At 36.4% G+C, this 22,602-nt stretch overlaps 2 protein-coding genes and 1 pseudogene across 2 annotated transcripts; all 3 read left to right on the top strand.

Moving 5' to 3' along the window:
* Positions 1 to 137, top strand: part of LOC144442753 (phospholipid scramblase 1-like) — a 5,151-nt pseudogene extending 5,014 nt beyond the window's left edge.
* Positions 138 to 3,921: 3,784 nt separating this feature from the next.
* LOC144442754 (tripartite motif-containing protein 2-like) lies at positions 3,922 to 6,144 on the top strand. The gene has a single exon (XM_078132126.1). It carries the CDS (start codon positions 3,922 to 3,924, stop codon positions 6,142 to 6,144), a length of 2,223 nt encoding a protein of 740 aa, XP_077988252.1.
* Positions 6,145 to 13,834: 7,690 nt separating this feature from the next.
* LOC144442755 (1-deoxyxylulose-5-phosphate synthase YajO-like) lies at positions 13,835 to 21,024 on the top strand. The gene is made up of 8 exons (XM_078132127.1): positions 13,835 to 13,942; positions 15,200 to 15,342; positions 16,603 to 16,762; positions 17,617 to 17,790; positions 18,287 to 18,384; positions 18,733 to 18,914; positions 19,589 to 19,728; positions 20,915 to 21,024. Exons 1-8 carry the CDS (start codon positions 13,835 to 13,837, stop codon positions 21,014 to 21,016), a joined length of 1,107 nt encoding a protein of 368 aa, XP_077988253.1. The 3' UTR covers positions 21,017 to 21,024.
* The last annotated feature ends 1,578 nt before the right edge of the window (positions 21,025 to 22,602 follow it).

The raw sequence follows: 22,602 nt of genomic DNA on the forward strand, positions 1-22,602 counted from the left end.
ACCGTACACGAAAGGGTCTATTGTTATAGCATATTGAATAGCACCGTAGGTGGCGCTTTGTAGAACTGCAAGAAAAATGACTGTGGTCCATTTTTTTTTCATTCTAGGACTTCATGTTCTACGAACGTCAAAACTAGAAATTGAATTGATGTCATCTTGGTCTGCTGCTGTCATTACAGGATCAACAAGAAAAGACGCCATAATAATAATAATGTTGGGTTCTTATATAGCGCTTTCCCACTCCGTGCTCAAAGCGCTTTACAATTATTACCCCTGGCTTGGATCACATTACCAATTGTGTACTATGTGTGAATTAGTAAACATATATTCCTGTAAATTTGTTGTACTTTTACGAAATTGTTTGAAGGAATTTAATGTTATGAAGAATTTTGTTACATATCAACACCGATTTAGACTCTCATCATCTATTAGAATTAGCCCTCATATATGTTAATTACAGTCAAATGATTCTTTTATAACTGACCACAAAATGGTTCAAACTTTCCTGCCATTTAAATATTTAAAAAAAAACACAGAAGTATGTTTTCTGTAAAAGCCATCTCACATATTGTTGACTATAATTTTCGAGCCAACCTTCCCTTAGTAGTTGGCGTCAAATATTTCGCGCACAATGATATAAATTATTATAAATTCAACATTCTTTATCTAATTTGTGTATATCTGATGATAAACAGCATATTGATTGTAAATGTTGATGTTACTTTTGACTGCCTCCTTTCAGTAAGTTTATTCTACATGGCAAATAATTCTGTTTTTCAATTTAAGTTTTCTATAACCAAGTCACCGATTTTTTTTTGATTTTTTTTTTACAACCAATCACTTTATTCGAAATGCATTTAAATTGAGGTCAAGGCCACAAGACATAAATATACATACACAAAATATTGAGTCGTTCATTCGTCACCCTGGAAACTATATAGAATATTTATAAACAAATACACCACTGTCTGTATACTGTATGTGCTACGGCTTTGGTTGATTTACTCTAGCAAGAGAGTTTTAATTGCAATTGCAGTACACTCTGTAACTGTATGATTGTGGGGAAACAACCACTGTGTTGGTATGATGAAATGTGCTAATCAAACTATATGAGGTTGAAGCGTGGCCAACAACTGGAATGTTCTCACCACGAACCCGGATATTACATATACAGATTTGTAATTGATAAACACTAAAGACACACAGCATGATTTATTCAATTACTTTGTACATATGCATATTTAAACGGTTATGGCATTTTAACGCTCGTCTAGGAAAGTTTTAGTCTGTAAGGTACGCCTTGATGATGGGGCGCCCTCACACATGCACATCGGTCAACGGAGAGAGGAGGCCGGTGAAGGCATAATGACACGATGTATCTGATAGAGTATATAGTATGCAAATACATACTGCACCGACTTAGCCAATATATATTCTCAAACCACTAGTGGTCTGATGCCAATTAGAAGGCTCCAATTTCAGACCGTGTCTCTTTAATCCATCTTACATTTTTAATTTGTCAACTAGTCTTTTTCTTGTCTGTGTATAACTTTACATTTCTCGATTCCATCCCAGACATTATACTTCCATGCAAGTATAATACACCTATCTGTACCCACCTATGCAAAACCTTTCAGCCGCGGTGTCCAAGCTGAGTATTAGTTTTACCTGACCTTGTATGGGCATTATTAGACGTCATATTGCCCCTCACTTAGTGCCTGGCCTTGTATGGGCATTATTAGACGTCATATTGCCCCTCAATTATTGCCTGGCCTTATTTGGGCATTATTAGACGTCATATTACCCCTCACTTATTGCCTGACCTTATTTGGGCATTATTAGACGTCATATTGCCCCTTAATTATTGCCTGACCTTATTTGGGCATTATTAGACGTCATATTGTCCCTCGCTTAGTGCCTGACCTTATTTGGGCATTATTAGACGTCATATTGCCCCTCTAGAGGAGGCGATCGGGCTAAAAAATGTAAACGTGTACCAAGAAGGTCAATTCACGCAAAATAACGAAGGTAAAATAGCAATGAACGATTAGCCGACATCTACATCGGATTTTAATCAGATTGTAGAGGAGGTGATCAGGCTAAAAAATGTAAACATGTACCAAGAAGGTCAATTCAGGCAAAATAACGAAGGTAAAATGGCAATGAACGATTAGCCGACATCAACCCAGCTTTATAATTGGGGACCTGGTAGGATGTAGGTTGCAATGTGAAGGCTTTAATCGTATGCGCTTATAAAGGCTGCAATGGATTGTATGCTCCCCGGGGAGTTGAGGAAGACTAAAGGGCCGTTGTGCCGTTCTGATCTGAGCCAGGGGTAATAATTGTAAAGCGCTTTGAGCACGGAGTGGGAAAGCGCTATATAAGAAACCAACATTATTATTATTATTATTATTATTATCTACATCGGATTTTAATCAGATTGTGCCTGGCCTTATTCGGGCATTATAAGACGTCATATTGCCCCGCATGCTGTTATCTAGCAACTATTTTGGCTTTCAGCCGCAGAAGAAATAGTTATTACATATTATATTATAGCATTACCAATTCCAGTGAATTTTGTGACGTCATCGCTGTACATTATTACTGATAATGTACTCCGTTATTGGGCATCGCGGCCCGGGAACGAGCATAACAATACAAGCTTATATGTTCTGTTTCTTCATACGACTAGGTATTTTTTCGAAATGTATGTTGTTACTTATGATTGTCATTTCCACTGTTTAAAAATACAACGCATTCATGAAACAAATTTGTGTTCACAGCAGTCCATTGAAGTGTATATGTGTGTGTACGTGTACGTACGTGTGTCGCTATGATTAGTATTCAGCTTCCGGGCCGAACATGGCAGACGATGTTCAGCGCTGTGTATATTATACGTTGTTTTGCGTTTCTCGGTCTAAATTCACTGGAATTGGCAAAACTATAAAATAATAACAATAATGTACGCCCTCCCAGTCCATAATGGACTCAAGCAAACTTTGCACTCCATAATGGGCTCGGCTGTCGCCTCGCCCATTATGTCGTTCAAAGTTTGCTTTCGTCCATTATGGGCTGGGAGGGCGTACATTATTGTTTAAATAATGTTGGGGTAATAGATGTCTACTAGTGCCCTCTCATAACCAGGCAATAAGTCTATATTTGTACACCGTTTTAAAATCCCGTATGTACATGAATAGAATGGTTATTTATGTGTTTAAATGTTTGAAATTGTATTTTCATTTACTCATGTTTGTGTTTGTGTTTGTGTTTGTGTTTGTGTTTGTGTTTGTGTTTGTGTTTGTGTTTGTGTTTGTGTTTGTGTTTGTGTTTGTGTTTGTGTTTGTGTTTGTGTTTGTGTTTGTGTTTGTGTTTGTGTTTGTTTGTTTGTTGAATAGTCTAATCGCATATAAAGTGAATTTCAACTAGAAGCTGTATGTTTCTTGACAATTGTGTGAACTTTATGTGATGTAAAAATCATGTTAAATCTCCTTAACCAAAATTTTACGGAAATGGATTTACTGTTTTTCCCAGAGTGACATTCTCCAAACTACCATGGTCACGAGTGTCTGTGGGTAAGTGATGACCTGGGGTGACGTTTACCGACAAAAACTTTACCTGCCAACACAATAAGTTGTCACCGAGTGCATTCTTACGTCACAAATTAAAATGGCTAATAAAATCATGTTTACTTTGTAAATTCTTGACATGATAATTTTGGAAGCAACAACTGTAAAATGGTGAAGGGTCAAGAGACTGTGATTCATATAGGGATTCGACGTTGAAGGCGCTGTTTAAAAACAACAAGCTTGTTTATGGCACGTTTATAACAAGCTTGTTTATTACCTGAGGTGACCTTTACCAACACACAGCAACAGCACGTCGTACTCGCCTAGTCGACAATCATTCACTGAAGTGACCACAATGGCGTCAGCAGACTCCAGTTTTTTTGAGAAAGTCAGTGAGAAGTTTCTGTTGTGTTCGATATGTTCTGAGAGATACAAGAATGCTAAAATTCTACCGTGTATTCACACGTTTTGTCAACATTGTCTGAGTAAATGGGTGAAGACGGCAGGTATACTAGAATGCCCGGTTTGTCGGAGAAGTCATCGGCTACCAGATGGGGGTGTGGCAAGCTTACAAAGTAACTTTTTTGTCAACAATTTGGTCGAAGAGTTCGAACACCAAGACACCGATACGACAAAGTCAAAGAGTTGTGACGGTTGCCTAACTGAAGATAGCAATCGTTTTATGTGGTGTATCGAGTGTTCTATGAAGCTATGTGACACCTGTGCACGTACTCATGGGCGTGTGCCATTAACTCGTGCACATCGCCTCATACCACTGGATGAATATCACAGTGTAAAGTCTAAAGATCCAACCATGGTACAATCTGGTGTCTATTGCGAAAACCACCCAGAAAACCAGGTCAAGTTTTTCTGTAAGACATGCGAGGTTCCGATTTGTACTGACTGTACAGTGGTTGATCACAGAGTTCCTGAACATAAACACAAATATCTGAAAGACGCAGCAGATGAATACAAGAAAGAAGTAGCTATGGTGGTGAATAAACTGAAGGAAAAAGAGAAAGAAGCAACTGATAGTACGACTACCATACAACAAATGTCAGATGCCTTGGATGTCAGTTTTAATACAGAGCAAGTGAAAGTGAAAGAACACATGACAAAGACAATTCAGGAAATCACCCGTATAATACAAAGCAATGGTGAACAGTTGTTAAAAGAACTAAACGACGAATACGAAGCCAGAAAGACGACCTTACAAGTACAACTGAAAGAGCTTGGTGGTTCACAGAACGACATGTCGAGTGTACGAGAATTCGCAGAAAATCTCACAGAGTACGGTAATCCCGCACAGCTGATGGCAACAAAGAAAGGAATGGCTGTACAGACACAACAACTGCTAGATCTTCAGACGAAATGTACGCCCGCTGCTGACGATTTCATGGTTTTCAAACCAAATGATGATTTCTGTTCAACTAAGTCGTTAGGATCAGTGACCTTATCTGAGGTCAAGCTTCAAAGTGTTGCTACACACTACAGAATAGGAGAAGACGTGAGAAGTACTCTTATTAAAGTCAAAGGCGGACAAGGTGGGGCCAAGGTGTCAGTCAAAGACATTAATGCAACGATAACAGTTTCAGGAGGAAAGCTAGAGAGCATGAACGTAACTGACAATAACAATGAAACATTCTCAGTGAGTAGTCGTGTGAAGGTAGAAGGTGAACATGAACTGTCAGTATCAGTATGTGGAAAACATGTACATGGTTCACCAGTCACAACTAAAGTGATCCCCCAGAAAGGGTTGGTTTGTACAATAGGTAAGAAGGGTACAGGAGAGGGAGAAATGAATTATCCACATGGTTTAGCTTTGACAGAGAAAGGTGATTTATTAGTATGTGAGTGTGGCAATAAAAGATTACAGTCATTTACATTACCAGATCAATGTGGAAAGATGATTACAAATACAGGTTACACAGAGACGTTTAATCCCCTTTATGCAGCAATGTCACGTGATGGTAAGATGAGATATGTCACAGAAACCAATAAAAAGCAGGTATTAGTATTTGATGTAAATTGGAAATTTAAGAAAAGTTTCAAAGGTGGAATCGATTATCCAAGAGGCATTGCCATTAGCCCAACCAACAACAATGTGTATGTTGTTGACGAGTCCTTACATTGTATACGAATACACAATCAGTATGGTGAGCAATTGAAATATTTTGGTAGTCAGGGTAGTGGAAAGAGAAATCTCAGCTACCCTGAAGATGTTTGCATTAATAGTAGAGGCAATGTCATCGTAAGTGACAGTAGTAATGATCGAATGCAGGTCTATGATGCCGATGGTAATTTTTTATTCACGTTTGGAAATCAGGGAAATAAAGATAGTCAGCTGAGTTCTCCACGTGGTGTAGATACAGACAACCACGATAATGTGTATGTGTGTGATAAAGGTAACAAACGAGTGTTGAAGTTTGATTCTAAGGGTAATTTCATCTGTCGTATTGATAGTGAGAAAGAGGGAATGAAATTGCCCACTGGAATCTGTGTTACTGATGACGAGCCATTTGGGAAAGTGATAGTTGCTGATTATTGGGGTCACTGTGTCAAAGTATATGCTCAGTGAACAAAGTGTGACACGTGTTCAGTTCTATGGTTATATAAAGAATTCCACTTCAGCGTTGTATTGTGATATTTAGAGTCTATGTCATGTGTGTATTTATGCATAAATATGTTGTGAGTTGTTAAGTTTACTTCACATATACAGGAAGTAGATAGTGAATATTACCATGCTTAAACATGAATTAGCACTCTTTGTACACTGAGTGCATTCCGGTCACGTCAGACCTATATACAAATATCGAAGTGTCAAAGTACACGAAGGACAGATAATACATGTGATATGTATAAGTATCTGCCAACCTAGTATCTTTTGAAATTGAGGTCAGTGACCTGACTGACCCAATAGGGTACAGTGTGTGTATTAAATATATGTTGTATGCATCGATATCTGTTCTGTCACAGACCCTCCACCAACAGGTAATATTTCGTGGAGGGTCTATGGTTCTGCCCACCATTCTATGATATATTTGCTGTTATACAAATTTTACCCACTCTGGTAGAAGTTTGTGCACTTAATTTGGATTTTGAATCCTGATATGTACTGTAAGAGATGATTTACTTGTTTGATGTAAAATAAATAAAATAGTGTGTATTGTCTACTGAGCATAGTTTGTTGAATTTCCATCGCCATCATCTACCGTAACCATAGCAACAAAGGTCACAATCATTATTTGAAGATAAAGACAATTTTTCTTAATGTTTAGATTTTATCTTGTTGTGAATGCACGTTATAGTAGACTGTGATCTGAAGTCACTTGTCTATCCCATACTGTACAATATCATGGTTTCCAGAATACACCACATTATAGTTTAAACCCCCCCCCCCCCACCGGTTCTCGCAAACCAGAGGAGTTATTTCTTCCGTGACACCTCCTGGCGGTGTCTCTTGGACGATGCCGTAAAAGAGGCTGTGGTTTACGACGATGTTATCCCTTTGTGAAGTCATTTTCTGAAGAAGTGCGAGTACATTGCAGTTGTTTCGAAAGAAGTGTCAGAAGAGGGCGCCCTAGATGATGAGATTTGACTGTCAAAATTAAAAGTGAATGGCAGTGCTCTACATGAAGAAGTGAACAAAAAACTACGGCTATTAAGATCTTCACGCATTCCTCGGAAACAGTAGGCTGTTTACTGAGCTATTGAGATATATGTACATCGTTACCTGGACGTACCTCCTATCTTCCCTCGCATCCCCAGATACTGATTCAATGGTGGGCAGCTTCTCACCTACTCCTACACTCGGAAACCATACTATTTTTTGTCTATTTTTTTCCGCTGAAAACCAAATTACTATAATATTTTCAAACTTTCCCATAAAAAAACCTTTTTTTCTGGTCCTTTTAAAACAACGAAGGGAGCGATCAGTTTTTACGGCCTGGGGTGGGCCGATGACTTTTTGGTCATGTTGTACTTAATGATAGTGCCCCTCGTACAATTCACCCACAAAACAAACCAAATCCCCCTCTGACAAAAAAAAATCACTGACACTCTATTCTCAAAGCATGATACCGCACACTGCAAAGTTAATGTTACATTACATGTTCAGTAATTTTCAGTGTATCTGGTAAATTGCTAACCAAATCCATTGCTTCACATGTATAAAGCTCTTTAGACGGGAAACCCTATAGGAAGCTTAAGTATGATTGTCCGTTCACTGACATACAAAATATTCATGGTCTAGTAACCGAAAGTTCTAGAATATCGCTCTGATTTAGTGAACTATTACCATTGATTACTTCAGCTGATTATCAATATACAATATTAGAAATGGAGTTAATATAATTGTAAACCCATGTCAATAACTGTCAGTGCATACAATTGGAATGTGTACATTGACCAGTTTGCACTCTTCAAGGCACTTGTTTGTCCTGTTCATAATTGTTTAGTTTAGTCATGACACTGACTCAAAATTCCCCTCCCTTCATTGACCAAACTGCTAATTTTAACGAAAATGTGTTTGAACAGGTAATGAAACGTCATTAATTTCGAAATAGAAACCAAAAAATGTCAAAAAAAAAAAGGTTTTCAGTTCTGTTTTCTCTTCTGTTTCAGAACTAGATTACTAATTTAGTTCACTTACTACTGTCTATGTTGTCCAGTATATTGCTGGCAACATGATAACCTTGAAAATAAATACATTCTAATACCAAGGAAATGTGATATCATGATCTGCTGACAAAATTGTACTTGCAATATACAGTACGTCACTCAATGATGGATGCTTGATTTAACATATTCCGGGGGAGATATAAAATCTAATTTTCCTCATAACTTTGCACTGTGTCTGTACTATAGAAGTCCTCGCTACAGTAAGTACCCCTTTACTAGATCATCATCAAACAAGTCTGTGTTTGTAACTTGTTTATCAAGTCGTTCACATAATATATTCTCTGAAAATCCTGAGTAATATTGTGTTCACCTTGGAATATATTTCATTCTTGGTAGTTTATGGAGTAAATTAATTAATGGCAAGACAAAAGGGGTTTCACATGTAGCCTAGTAACATGTATTAAACTTGGTGATGGTCACAGGTATCAGAGAATAAGTGAAACACAAACACAAACACAGAAAGGTTGTATTTGATAAGAAGACATGTAGTTCATACTATAGCTATGCCAAGTAACAGTTCAGTAGTTTGTATATGATGTGTGATAAATCAACACTTTAGGGGATAAATAGTTTTTAAAAAAAACTAAATTCTTTTAGTAAAACCTCACACCTCCTTCCTCCTCACTCCCTTCTAACTAAATTAGTCGAAATTTGAAAATCATTGCACACAGCACACTCAATATCAAATCAGTATGTAGTACTATGTAGTGCTATGAATACAAAGCCAGTATGTAGTGAGGAAAAAATAGCGCTTTTATTGGCACTAAGTACGTGCCATGCGTTTACTACATGTATTATAACAATTCTTCCATTTTTCAATTTGACATTTTTAGAAATATTTGTATTGGGTACGTCGGCACAAAACAGTTTCATTATTATAATTGTTAAATATATATTCTTCATACATGTAGGATGAGACCTCACCCCCACTCCACTCTAAAATATTTTAGGGTTTTTTTTATCCTACATTGAACTATATTGATCTCACCCCTAAATCAATTTGCGACTTGTTGTAGTAATCACAACGCGTACGTACAAAAATGTATACGAACATAGATTTAAATATACATTGAATATCCAATATCTAGACACAAGCTAGGCCAGGCACTTTCAGTCACAGTGTTTGCCGCATATTACTTCAAAATGTGTCTCATCCTAGATTTGTTAGGTTTTGAGCGCAATTCAACATGTTCAGGTTAATGGAGGCACAGATTTTAGAGTCAGTCCATCCAGCAAATGTTAAAGTATTTCATTTCTTATACGTTACGTATACAGCTACATATGCAAGTTTTTATGCCACAAGATGACACAATGCAACTCATGACATGCAATATTGAAAAGTCATTTTTAACCAATTGTTAAGTTGCTTACATGTGGCCATAGTGCAGTGTTGTGACTCCATGTCATATGCATGGGATGTATCAAGAGACAAAGAGTTTGTTATATTTGAACGTATATTTATAGCTTATTTATGGATTATCCTAGGGTATGCACATACATTTGTTGTTTTATAAATGTATGGACATTAGTACAGCAGCGTGGCTCATGATTTCGTTCAGTCGTTGAAAAAGCAAGTCGTTGAAAAAGCAAGTCAGATGCATCAACCGTATCCATATGAATTCGTAACAAGGGCCAACAAGGGAAGAGAAAGACAAAGTTTAACAAAATAGTACTAAAAAATGTCCATAACAATTTAGCTTAAGGTCAAAGAATACCTTGGAGACAAATTTGTTTTTCAAAATGTATACCATACCTCACTCTTTGGTAGTGTGTGTAGTTTTATAAAGATTGAAATTGAGTCTTGTTTGTATATTAATACAGACAATGTATTTGAGACTATCTGGAAATGAATGGAATTCTAAATCCTAATCTCAGTGATGAATATCCTATTCAGAAATCTTTAAATAAAGTTATTTTGGTTTAAAATATTGTGAAAAATGATCTTTCGACATGTGTTCTGTGGTTTTACATCTCCGAATGCTGTTGCCTGCCATCGCTGATGTTATAGTTGAATGTTTGTGAACTGAACGATATTTCAAAATTCAAAATGTTATTATTAGTTTAGCCGTACTTCAGTACAACATCAGAATTATATTTGCAGATAAACACAGACGGAGTAGAAATCATGAAAATTTACTTTTAATGTTAGTTATTTTCCTTCGTCAAGCCACCATTTTGTGCGGGGATGAGATGGAGTAGTACTGTCCGTGTGCATTTACGGTGGAGTACATTGAAAGGGGGATGGGGTGCATTTACGTGTCCTGGGTACATTTTAACGTGGATGGAGTACATTTTTTCAAGATTTTTTTCTGTGGATGGAATACATTAATCAGCACCCCTGTTGCCAGTCTTGCTGCTAGACTTTCGGGCTTTCATTCGATACGATAAGCGAACGAAGTTCGCAGTGACGGCTTGCCGAAACTAGGATGTTCCATAGCGATGGTCGGTCGTGTGTCATATTGTAATCGAAGAACACCCGAGGTCTAGCAGCTTGACTCGACTACCCTGTTGCGGTTGTTTTCGAAATAAGTGTCACAAGAGGGCGCCCTACCTAATGAAATTTGAGGGTCAAATTCCGGGTCAAAATTAAATGTAATTCAAAATGGGGCGTTTATATAAGAAAGTTACTTGATAAATATAGAGAGGACAGTATACGTAAGTGGTCAAATCTTTTCAAGTTTAATTCTACAATCAAGAAGGTTCATGATAATTTCTGTCAAGAATTTTGTAAATCTTGGTGGTGGTGGGGGGGGGGGGGTGGTTACAATAATGACAGAAGAAATAGTACTGATAAGGGGTGAACCATTTGATTTCTGGGGGGGGGGGCAGGAGGATTTTGAGAAAAAAATCTGTCGGCAGGTAAAGGAGGAAACAAATAATTTGATCCCATAATAGTTTGAGAAAAAAATGTTCAAACAGACAGAAAGTAAAACAAAATTTGTTGTGATGAACTGAAATCAGCTAAATTTGGGCGATAATAAAGGGAAGGGGGACTACTCCGAACACCATCAATATTAAATAAGTGTATGACATTGCGTTTACCATATAACCACAGGGTTGTTAATTCAAGTTTGTTAATAAGTGGGAGCATTTTCCAAAGCTGGTTCAAACTTGATTAGTTTGTAAAATTGGTATAATAAATTTCAGTTAGCCAAGTGACCGGTTTGTCAAGGTTATTGACCCTGGTATTAAGGGTAGGTTAGCAGGCAAGACATTGGCGATAAGTCCCTAGTTGATACCTAGGTTGATACCTAGTTGACCCTTCTTTTAAGTCGTTTCGGACCGGCTATTGGGGTCCTTCGTCAGTCACAGTTATGTCTAACAAGACAGCGTTCTCGCATTTGTTTGGCTTAAAATTTAATATTGTTCATCATGCAGAGATGCTAGTATTTCGATCACATTATGATCAGTAAGGCTATTTTCAGCCTTGCTTTTAGAGGCAGGGGACTTCAGTTTAGTTGTGACAAGTATGTCTTTAAGATTTTGTTTTCGTTCTTTTCTGTACTATGATTGGTTTGGTTGGGTAGAGTTGGTTCAAGGTTACATTATTTTCTAGCAGTTCCCAATGTTTTGTTAATGCATCTTTTAGTTTAGACGCTTTGACGTTGGGACTATAAATGTTGTTTTGAAGACTCGAGGAATCTCTTGAGTTGGTGTCCGATTTTGGAGATAAGTCTCCCTATTCTCATAACGGACCTATAGTAACGAGCGAATCATTTCTGATTTGTTTATGAAGAATTTCATCTTCGTTACTGCACGTTCATACCTCATTGTTTCGCCTTTTAAAAATCCATTAAAGACCGAATTTGGGTGACATGATTGTCTGTGGAGGTACTGAAAAGTGTTAGTCGGTTTGGTGTAGTCTGGATGACCAGAATGTGGTTTCTATAACCACACATGCATTGTATAAATCGTAACGATCGATACTGTATAGGAACTAGACTAGTTTGGTGTGAGTCTTGATATCCAACCTTTTGGTTTGTTTGAACCTATGACCTTTGTAAATCACCAAATCAAGGCAAACCACTTCCGTTCTGAGCAGACGAACGAAAATTTAAAGTGCATTTAATTTATCTTTTCATTCAAAATATTGAGTTCAGTTTGTGTGCAACGGAATAGCATGAATATGACATCTCTGAAACGTGTCCAAAGTGATATTGTATCCATGTATGTTTCAATAATGCAACACTCAAGTTTGTGGTGTCAGCTATCTCTGGAGAAGCTGGTGAGCCCATACTACAACCACATGTTTGTTTGTGGACACCTACAAACAGAGGCTACTAGAGGCTTAGGAAAACCACCGTTTGTATTTTCTCTTGAATTTATTTATAACTTTCCAAGGTGTTTAAGGTGTGTTTCGTGAATTTGTCTTGAAAACTTTCTTCTATCCATATCGGAAGATTATTCTCAAGACTTTATTTGTTGAAACTATAGTTTAGTGGTTTGGTAGTTCTCTTTTTGGAGGATGTGGTGGCCCTGAAAAGGGCCGTTAGTTATAAAGGGAAGGGGATTCCTAACACCATCAATATTAAATATAAAAGTGTATGACATTGTGTTTACCATATAACCAACTGTGGGTTGTTACATCAAGTTTGTTAATAAGTGGAAGCATTTTCGAAATTTCCAAGGTTGGTTCAAACTTGATTATTTTGTTTGGTAATAATACATTGGTTTAAAAGGTCAGTTAGCCAAGTGATTAGTCAGCTCCTCATGGATTTTTACCAGCTATCTATCTTAAATAGAAGCATGGATTGTTAACTGCTACTAAATACTACTTACACAGAACAAGTTAGTTGTGAACCAGTGACATGTAGCTATTGTAGGTATAGTTATGAACCGCACATTACAAAATTGGTAACCGAGAAAAAAAAATTGCATTGCTTCTGCATATGGAAAAAATAATTTGATGCAGGACTGACAGTAGAAAAAAAGATGTGCTGTCACAGTCATGGGAAAAACAAATTTTTCTGCCATACCCATTTCCTCCCCCCCCCCCCCGAAATCAAATGTTCTCCCCTAAAAACAAATATATAATATACGATATTCAAAAAGTGAATATCGTATATAGTTATAACGTCATTTTTTTTTTGTATTATGATCATCCTAGACTAGTATATTACCATCCTGGAATAGAATATTAGTTCACAAGTGACTATGGGTATGAAAGTGAGGTACGTGCGAATGACTATGTTTAGACACCGTCTTCCTTCGCATTGAGTGAAACTGCGCGATCACAGAAACAAGTGTAATTTTACCCCTTTCATATAGTGTTGGTTTAATACGTCAATATTAACGATATTATCGTCATTTTATTGTATTCTGATAGAAATATTCTGAGCCATAACTCGGGAAACAAATGCCTGTGGTTTAGATAGACTACCGGACTTTGGACCTCGACCGTTTCAACATTTGGGAATGACCTGAGGCGTATCGCCGATCATCTGAGCTCAGGGCCGTGTTAAATTTGGTTTTATAGTTGAAAGTGATTTGTAAGTTTCTGTATGGTGCATACGTAACATCATGAACATTACGTAGCTGCGTAGTACGCTGGAGGAAATACATTAGTAGTCATTACGTATAACCTTACCATGGATACTAGAACCAACCATGGAACAGTGAAGTACAACTTCCTCGGCAATAGCGGACTGAAAGTGTCTAATGTCTGCTTCGGTACGATGACATTTGGTGAACACAAGGTAAGACCACAGGTCATAGATTGTTGTTTTCTTATTGCTTAGAATGCCGTTTTCTTAGGAAAATATCGTACGAATCTTGCTGCTACAAATGTATCAATCTCTATACTACTAAGAAATATTCCCCTTACATATAGGAATATATATTAATCAAAAGGTTGTTATATTTAGTCTGTAGACCTGGAAAACAACAATCTATGAAATTTTACACGGCCCATGTGGGTAAGACTAGATATTATGTACATAGTCATAGTAATTTTAAAAGCAAAAACGTAGTCATACACCATAATTATATACTGACTAAAAAGTGTGCAATCAATCATAGACTTTGGAGAGGCCTCTTTTTAGTGGTCTGAGTAGAGACTTACCGAGCATATACATGCAGACGCCTCCCCCCATAGGGAACGCTAATTTTAAATTTTTTTTTTTCTTTGGGGGGGGGGGGGAATAAAAAATGAATTTTATATCAGGGGATGTCTATATGGGGCATTATGTTTGTGAGAATGACATATACTAAAATACAGAGCATGAATGGAATATGTTAATAACACCATCATGACAACTGAAGGCATGACAACATCATATATTGTAATTGAGGTTGTGTGTACTGTCAATTATTACATATGTACCTGAGATTACATGCACTGGTGTATTTACATACGAGTGGGGTATATTCACTGCAGTGCAATCAATACCACAAAAATTACTACATACCTGCATGCAAGTGATATGCAAATGTGGATGCAATTGTTTGCTGCACACAAAATCGTGTGATTGTACTTTAAATTCCAGATTCAAATTCCTTTAAGTTTATAGCGGTAATCAATACAATTGCACTAATGGTAGAAATGAGTCTGACTGGACTTTTCCTTTAAGTTGATAGCAGTAATCAATACAAGTGTACTAAAGACAGAAATAAGTCTGACTGGACTTTACCTTAAATCAAGTTGATAGCAGTAATCAATACAAGTGTACTAAAGACAGAAATAAGTCTGACTGGACTTTTCCTACAAGTTGATAGTAGTAATCAATACAAGTGTACTGAAGACAGAAATAAGTCTGACTGGACTTTACTTTAAGTTGATAGCAATAATCAATACAAGTGTACCAAAGGCAGAAATAAGTCTGACTGGACTTTTCCTACAAGTTGATAGCAGTAATCAATACAAGTGTACTAAAGGCAGAAATAAGTCTGACTGGATTTTACCTTCGGCAGATCAATAATTTATTTACTTACATATGTAACATTATTCTTTTCAGGGAGGTCGTCCAGGTCAGACTGATGAGGCGGCCTCTCATCAAATGTTGGATAGATTTGTTGAGTTAGGGGGTAACTTTATTGACACTGCTGATTTGTATGCAAATGGTACTGCTGAACAATATGTTGGATCTTGGATGAAAAAGTAAGTTTTTGTTCAATATTGCATGCTTCATGAACATGTGACTTTTTATGGTAAAAAGCAATCTGATTAAAATCCGATGTGGTGAAAGCGGCTAGATGTCCTTATTTACCTCTATTCATCGTGTTGTGACGTTTGTTTTGTTCAGAGTGATCGCCGCCTTCACTCTGAACAAAACAAACGTCACAACACGATGAATAGAGGTAAATAAGGACATCTAGCCGCTTTCTCCACATCGGATTTTAATCAGATTGGGTAAAAAGAGACTTAAAATTGTTGAAATTGAGTACAAGTTAGTACAATGATACAGTATAATAATTCGTTTGACACAATAGTCTATCAAACAATGTGAAACAATTAACATGCATGAAACCACAGACAAGTAAGAAACATAACATTTGAAATATTGTCCAGTATATTCAGGAAAACAAAAACCTGTGAGGCACACACACACACACACACACACACACACACACACACACACACACACACACAGACACACAGACACACACATACATACATAAATACATACATACATACACACATACATACATACATACATACATACATATCACACATGCATATATACACATACACATAGGCAGTCACATGCATACATACAGACTCACACGCACATGCACGCACATGCACACATACACACATACATACATACATACATACATACATACATACATACACACTCATGCATACATACATACATACATACATTTTTGTACATACATACATACATACATACATACATACATACATACATACATACACACATACACACATACACACATACATACATACATACATACATACATACATACACACACACACACTCACACATACATACATACTTACATACATACACACACACATACATACATACATACATACATACATACATACATACATACATACATACATACATACACACATACACACATACATACATACATACATACATACATACATACATACATACATACATACATACATACATACATATACACACACACTCACACACTCACACACACACACACACACACACACACACACACACACATATTTGCAATGTTTTTTTGTACTAGCTCAGTACAGGAAACGGAATTGTGGATTGCATTATTGCCACCAAGGTTCTTTGATCTCATTACAGTATACATGCTTATATTTCTGAAAATGCAGATACATCAGTGAAACCAATGTCACACACACACAAATGCACATTAACTTGTTTATATGTTAATCTCTGTACAGGAAGCAGAATCGAGATGATATCGTTATTGCCACCAAAGTTCGTTTTAATATTGATGGTAGTAGTGATCCCAATAAACTTGGTTTAAGTAGGAGATATATTTCACAGGCTGTAGAACACAGTTTGAAGAGATTACAGACTGACTATATTGATCTCTATCAGGTAAGACTAAGGTATACTGTAGAACACAGATTGAAGAGATTACAGACTGACTATATTGATCTCTATCAGGTAAGACTAAGGTATACTGTAGAACACAGATTGAAGAGATTACAGACTGACTATATTGATCTCTATCAGGTAAGACTAAGGTATACTGTAGAACACAGATTAAAGAGATTACAGACTGACTATATTGATCTCTATCAGGTAAGACTAAGGTATACTGTAGAACACAGATTGAAGAGATTACAGACTGACTGTATTGATCTATCAGGTAAAACTTGGGGTTTTATGTAATTACCATTTGAAATACAAACAACCCCTGTGGGCAACTATCTAGCTTCCTTTTAGTGTCCTGAGTTTCATGATTTTGAAATTTTTTTTACAAAGTGCATCAGTGGAAAAGTCCGAAATGTATTCGTTTCTATTTGTAAATTACAAAAATGAATAAATTGTGTCACAGCAACAGTTGTCAGAAATTACACATGCACAAGCCAAGTTATAAAAAAGATGGATTATATACCCTGGTCGTTCTACGTCACAACAACTTGTGTCAGCGTCATGTACTGGTGCTGCAGTACTTTTCTAGTGACTCGTAGTGACAAGGCCCCTTATGTCACTCTTATTTCCCTTTGACTGAATGAAGGAATATATTAGGGAATAATATCTAATTATTTGCAACAGAAAAATTATGTTGCATGACACATGTATAGCCTCAAAGCCTTAGAGCCTCTATGGGCTGATCTGGCCATTGAGCATGTGTGAAAAAGGTATTGGTAACCATGACAATATCTTGACTTCTATGAAGTATTGAAAGTTCAGAAAATGACTGATTGTTAATCATGAAATTCCAGATACATTGCTGGGATATTGGTACTCCTATTCAAGAAACACTTCGTACTATGGATGACTTGATAAGAAGTGGCAAAGTACGATATGTTGGTGCTAGTAATGTCAAAGGTTGGCAACTTCAGAAGATAATGGACGAATGCAGACATATTGGACTAAATCCATGGATTAGCTTACAGGTAAGATAATGAATTAATGCAGACTTACTCAGTGGATTACATCCATGGATTAGCCTTAATACAGGTAACGGAATGACAGACCACAAAACTTATGCAGTACTCTGGATATGCCAAACTGACATTCAAATGTCTCAGACCTGTTACAAACAAACAAACAAACAAACAAACATGATTACTGAATTATTTATAGAATTCACACATACTTACCAGAATCAATTGCCTATTTTATGGCACCAAATGACAGACTCCACTAATAATCACCTTAGCTTGTTCTGCTAACCTTATCAAGTTGATAATAACGGTTTGAAAATCGATACAGTTCTAAGCCACCCATCCCAGAAGCTGTTAGCATAATTAACCTACACAGCATTTTGGTTCTATTAGAGAGTGATTACATACATCAGATTTTCAAACTTAAATCAAAATGGAATCATTTTAAAGGCTATAATACTGTTTTTTTCTTAATTGAAATTCAATTTGTTCATCTTTAATTTAGGCTGAATATAGTCTAATGACCAGAGGCATTGAGTATGAACTTATAGATGTCTGTAGAAATGAAGGTATCGGTGTGTTACCATGGAGTCCATTGAAAGGGTAAGAAATTGCAATTTATATGTGAATTAACAGGAAATTTGATAAAAAAAAGTGTTTGTAATGGTTTAGAAAAATAATCCATAGTTTTGGTTATCATATCAGGTGATTGTTTTTTTTTGAAGGTAATGTGCACTTTTTAGTCATGAATATTAATATTTTGTTATTACATATGCCTGCCTGCTGACTGCAAAAGATGATGTGCCTGTTCCAAGTGTATTATAAGTGTTGGCTGTCCAGGACCAGAAGGTTATATAAATGTTGGGTTTTTTTTTCAGGAATGACTTTCCCTTCGAGGATGTGGATATCCGTGTGCTCCATAATTATATTTTTCTCATCCTTCCTAATTAGAGGTTGGCTTACAGGGAAAGTAAGAGGGAATGTGCTCCCACCAGAGGGTTCCAGGGTGGCCTTTGTTGAGAGTGATCCTGACAAGAACAGGGGTACCAACAGTCCAAGTTATTCACAGTTTTCTACTGACCAAAAGATTTTGAATTTATTGGATGTTGTTGAAAGTGTTGGAAAAGAACATGGTAGGTTTGCTTTGGTTGAATTGAGTGAAATTTCATTTTAAGAAATTCTTCACGCTGTACTAAAGATATGCTATGGAGAATGGAAGAATATGAATGAATGATTATAAAGTTGCCATGTGCTACTTAAAACATTATCCAAAATGCAATTTTCTAAAGATGATTGAAAGCATTTCTTTATAATAATGTGTAAATACATCTATGAATGATTGCAAACTAGTATAACAATGATAGTATTCATAAAAGCAGTTTTTATCATGAGAAGAATATTATTACACATGTACCAGAGATTACTTGCACTGGTGCATGTGCACACTAGTGGCATATTTACAGTACAGTGCATTACCGAAAAATATCTTTGTATACCTGCATGCAAATAATATGCAAATGAGGGCATGGCCTTTGAGCATAAAAGCGTATGATTGCACAGTATCACGTTTTATTGGAAATTTGCTGTTTTTGATAAGCATATGTAATAATAACAACCCAAGGACACTTGTGTTCCAGTGTGAGTATTCAGGGGTTATATTTGCACTCATGCTTGCAGTGTTTTCTGCTGCTTCACTTTCACCCACAGAGAACAGTGCTGCAAGCACTCATACATACCCTGAATACACCACACTTTCACTCAAAAGTCATGGAGTTTTGTCATATTAAGCTCCTTTTTATACCTTTAGGTAAAACCATGTCCCAAGTAGCAATACGATGGTTACTACAGCAAGACAGTGTGTCATCGGTTATTATTGGAGCAAAGACTTTACAACAACTAGATGAAAATATGGCTGCTGGTGGTGCATGGGAACTCACTGATCAACAGGTATTGATGTTGATTTTAAAGGAAATTTAGTTCAGTCAGGTTTATTTCTGCTTTTTAATAGTACACTTGCATTGATTACTACTATCAACTACTTGATGATGAATCTGAGGCCTCTGTAACTTACTCAACTTTGAAATCTTGTAAAGAGGACCTCCTGTACTACTTCAGTTACTCAGATTCTCACCAATGGGGCTCTACTAGGAGACCAACCAGACGAGAGTTTGGGGAAATGATATTCCAACTACCCAATACTGGCTATATCTCCCAAAGCAGTGCATGTTGGGGAATACTTCATGTCCAACATTGCAGGCTGAACTATTTAGATATACCTTCACAACAGGTTATCACTTCTCAAGTGATTGATACAATAAACAGGCCTCGTAAGCCCATTTTTCCTGCCTTGGGAAGAAATGTACTGTGTGACTTCTGGCACAGGGTGACCGGGATAGTTGGAATGTCATTTCCCCCAGACTCTCTTCTGAATGGTCTCATTGAAGAGTTCCCAGCAGTGAGAGTCTGGGTAAACAAGACTACTCCTGTACACTTGGCATGTGTTTGGACATTTACATTTGGAGATTTCCTGGAATGGGAAAACCTTTTTATGATGACATCATATGTACATTTATACAATCTTTATGTGTTTATAACTTCAAAGAGTGTTTGACTAAACTGTGACATTTTTTCATTAAATAACCAAAGATATATTCACAAAAAATTGGTTAATTACTTATAAATATCTTTAGCGAATACTTGGTTTTGAATCAGTCACCATGTTAAATATGTACTAGTTTTTAAGTGGAGTATTATTTTTTGATTAGACAACCACACTATGTTCAATAGAATTGTTAAAACACAATTAGTAGAAATTATACATGATAGCCATTGGTTATATTATTAAAGCAGTACAGAAACAGTTTGAAAACATGAACGCTGTTGTGGGCATTGATTTTTGAGTGTGGACCCAAAAATCAATTTGAATTGATTTTTATATCATGTATACAGCTACCAAAAAAATATGTTTATTTGTTATTTCAAGTACGGTAAGCTTATAAATGTGATTAAGAAAGTTTTGTACCAAAGCATTCCACATTTTGCTGACTTTCATACTTTTCAAATAAGAAACGCATAGATTTAAATAAATTATATCGACAGTTAACTCTATATGTTTGTTTGTTTGTTTTCACAGCTCAGTGACTTGGACAAAGCAAGTCAGATGCATCAACCGTATCCATATGAATTAGTAACAAGGTACAACAAGGGAAGAGAAAGACAAAGTATAACAAAATAGTACTAAAAAAATGTCCACAACAATCTAAGCTTAAGGTACTAGAATGCACCATGGAGACACATATCTCTGAAAATCAAAGTCACTAAACATTAATCTACAAATTTTACTATATGAAAGTTTGTCAGTTTTTGAAGAAAATGAAAGAAATTTGAGGTTCACTAGGTTTTTTTAAAGGGAAATATGTCATTTATTTTCTTTATAGCACAGTATTCGGTGGCCAAATTGGATTCTGAAATGGCAGACAATGCTAATCCATATGGCCACTTTAAAGGGAAGGAAAACACAGTATGACCAGATAATATGTAAACACACATCCATAATTGGTATGTTATGCAATATGCTTCTGACAATCTGCGAGTAAACATCTTGATTTGTTGATGGAAAGATCATGTAATCGTAATCATTTTGTTTTTAAAATATGTGGGAGGGGTTGGCCAATGTGTGAGGGCGCCCTTCACGGCATACCTTATAGACTATATCTGTACCATACCACACTCTCTGGTAGTGTGTGTAGTGTAATAAGGATTAAAATTGAAATTAATCACAGTCTTATATGTATATTTGTACAGAAAATGTATTCGATGCTATCTGGATATATTTCTGAATGTAATTCTAAATCCTGATTTCAGTGATAAATATCCTTTTCAGAAATCTGAATAAAGTTATTTCACTTTAAAAGAGTTAGAAATTATCTTTTGATATGTGTATTGTTGTTGTTGTTGTTGTTGTTGTTGTTGTTGTATATCATGATAGGTGTAGCCTTGAGATAGATTTAACAAATTCCATTGTAAGGAAACTATGCCAGAAGATGTACTACAGAACCAGAGTGACTGTAGAGTTTCAATTACTACAGAACCAGAGTGACTATAGAGTTTCAATTACTACAGAACCAGAGTGACTGTAGAGTTTCAATTACTACAGAACCAGAGTGACTATAGAGTTTCAATTACTACAGTGCCAGAGTGACTGTAGAGTTTCAATTACTACAGAACCAGAGTGACTATAGAGTTTCAATTACTACAGAACCAGAGTGACTATAGAGTTTCAATTACTACAGTGCCAGAGTGACTGTAGAGTTTCAATTACTACAGAACCAGAGTGACTGTAGAGTTTCAATTACTACAGTGCCAGTGCTGTAGAGTTTCAATTACTACAGAACCAGTGCTGTAGAGTTTCAATTACTACAGAACCAGAGTGACTGTAGAGTTTCAATTACTACAGTGCCAGTGCTGTAGAGTTTCAATTACTACAGAACCAGAGTGACTGTAGAGTTTCAATTACTACAGAACCAGAGTGACTGTAGAGTTTCAATTACTACAGTGCCAGTGCTGTAGAGTTTCAATTACTACAGAACCAGAGTGACTGTAGAGTTTCAATTACTACAGTGCCAGTGCTGTAGAGTTTCAATTACTTCAGAACCAGAGTGACTGTAGAGTTTCAATTACTACAGTGCCAGTGCTGTAGAGTTTCAATTACTTCAGAACCAGAGTGACTGTAGAGTTTCAATTACTACAGAACCAGAGTGACTGTAGAGTTTCAATTACTACAGAACCAGAGTGACTGTAGCGTTTCAATTACTACAAAAC

The sequence above is a fragment of the Glandiceps talaboti genome, chromosome 11 (assembly GCF_964340395.1).
Source record: "Glandiceps talaboti chromosome 11, keGlaTala1.1, whole genome shotgun sequence".
In the NCBI taxonomy this organism is placed as follows: domain Eukaryota; kingdom Metazoa; phylum Hemichordata; class Enteropneusta; family Spengelidae; genus Glandiceps; species Glandiceps talaboti.

What these genes read in the sequence shown, in the direction of transcription:
- LOC144442754 (XM_078132126.1), top strand. Translation starts at nt 3,922, where the DNA reads ATGGCGTCAGCAGACTCCAGTTTTTTTGAGAAAGTCAGTGAGAAGTTT.
- LOC144442755 (XM_078132127.1), top strand. Translation starts at nt 13,835, where the DNA reads ATGGATACTAGAACCAACCATGGAACAGTGAAGTACAACTTCCTCGGC. An exon ending in AAGTGTTGGAAAAGAACATG is followed by an intron (nt 18,915 to 19,588) that starts GTAGGTTTGCTT and finishes TTATACCTTTAG; the next exon opens with GTAAAACCATGTCCCAAGTA. An exon ending in GGGAACTCACTGATCAACAG is followed by an intron (nt 19,729 to 20,914) that starts GTATTGATGTTG and finishes TTGTTTTCACAG; the next exon opens with CTCAGTGACTTGGACAAAGC.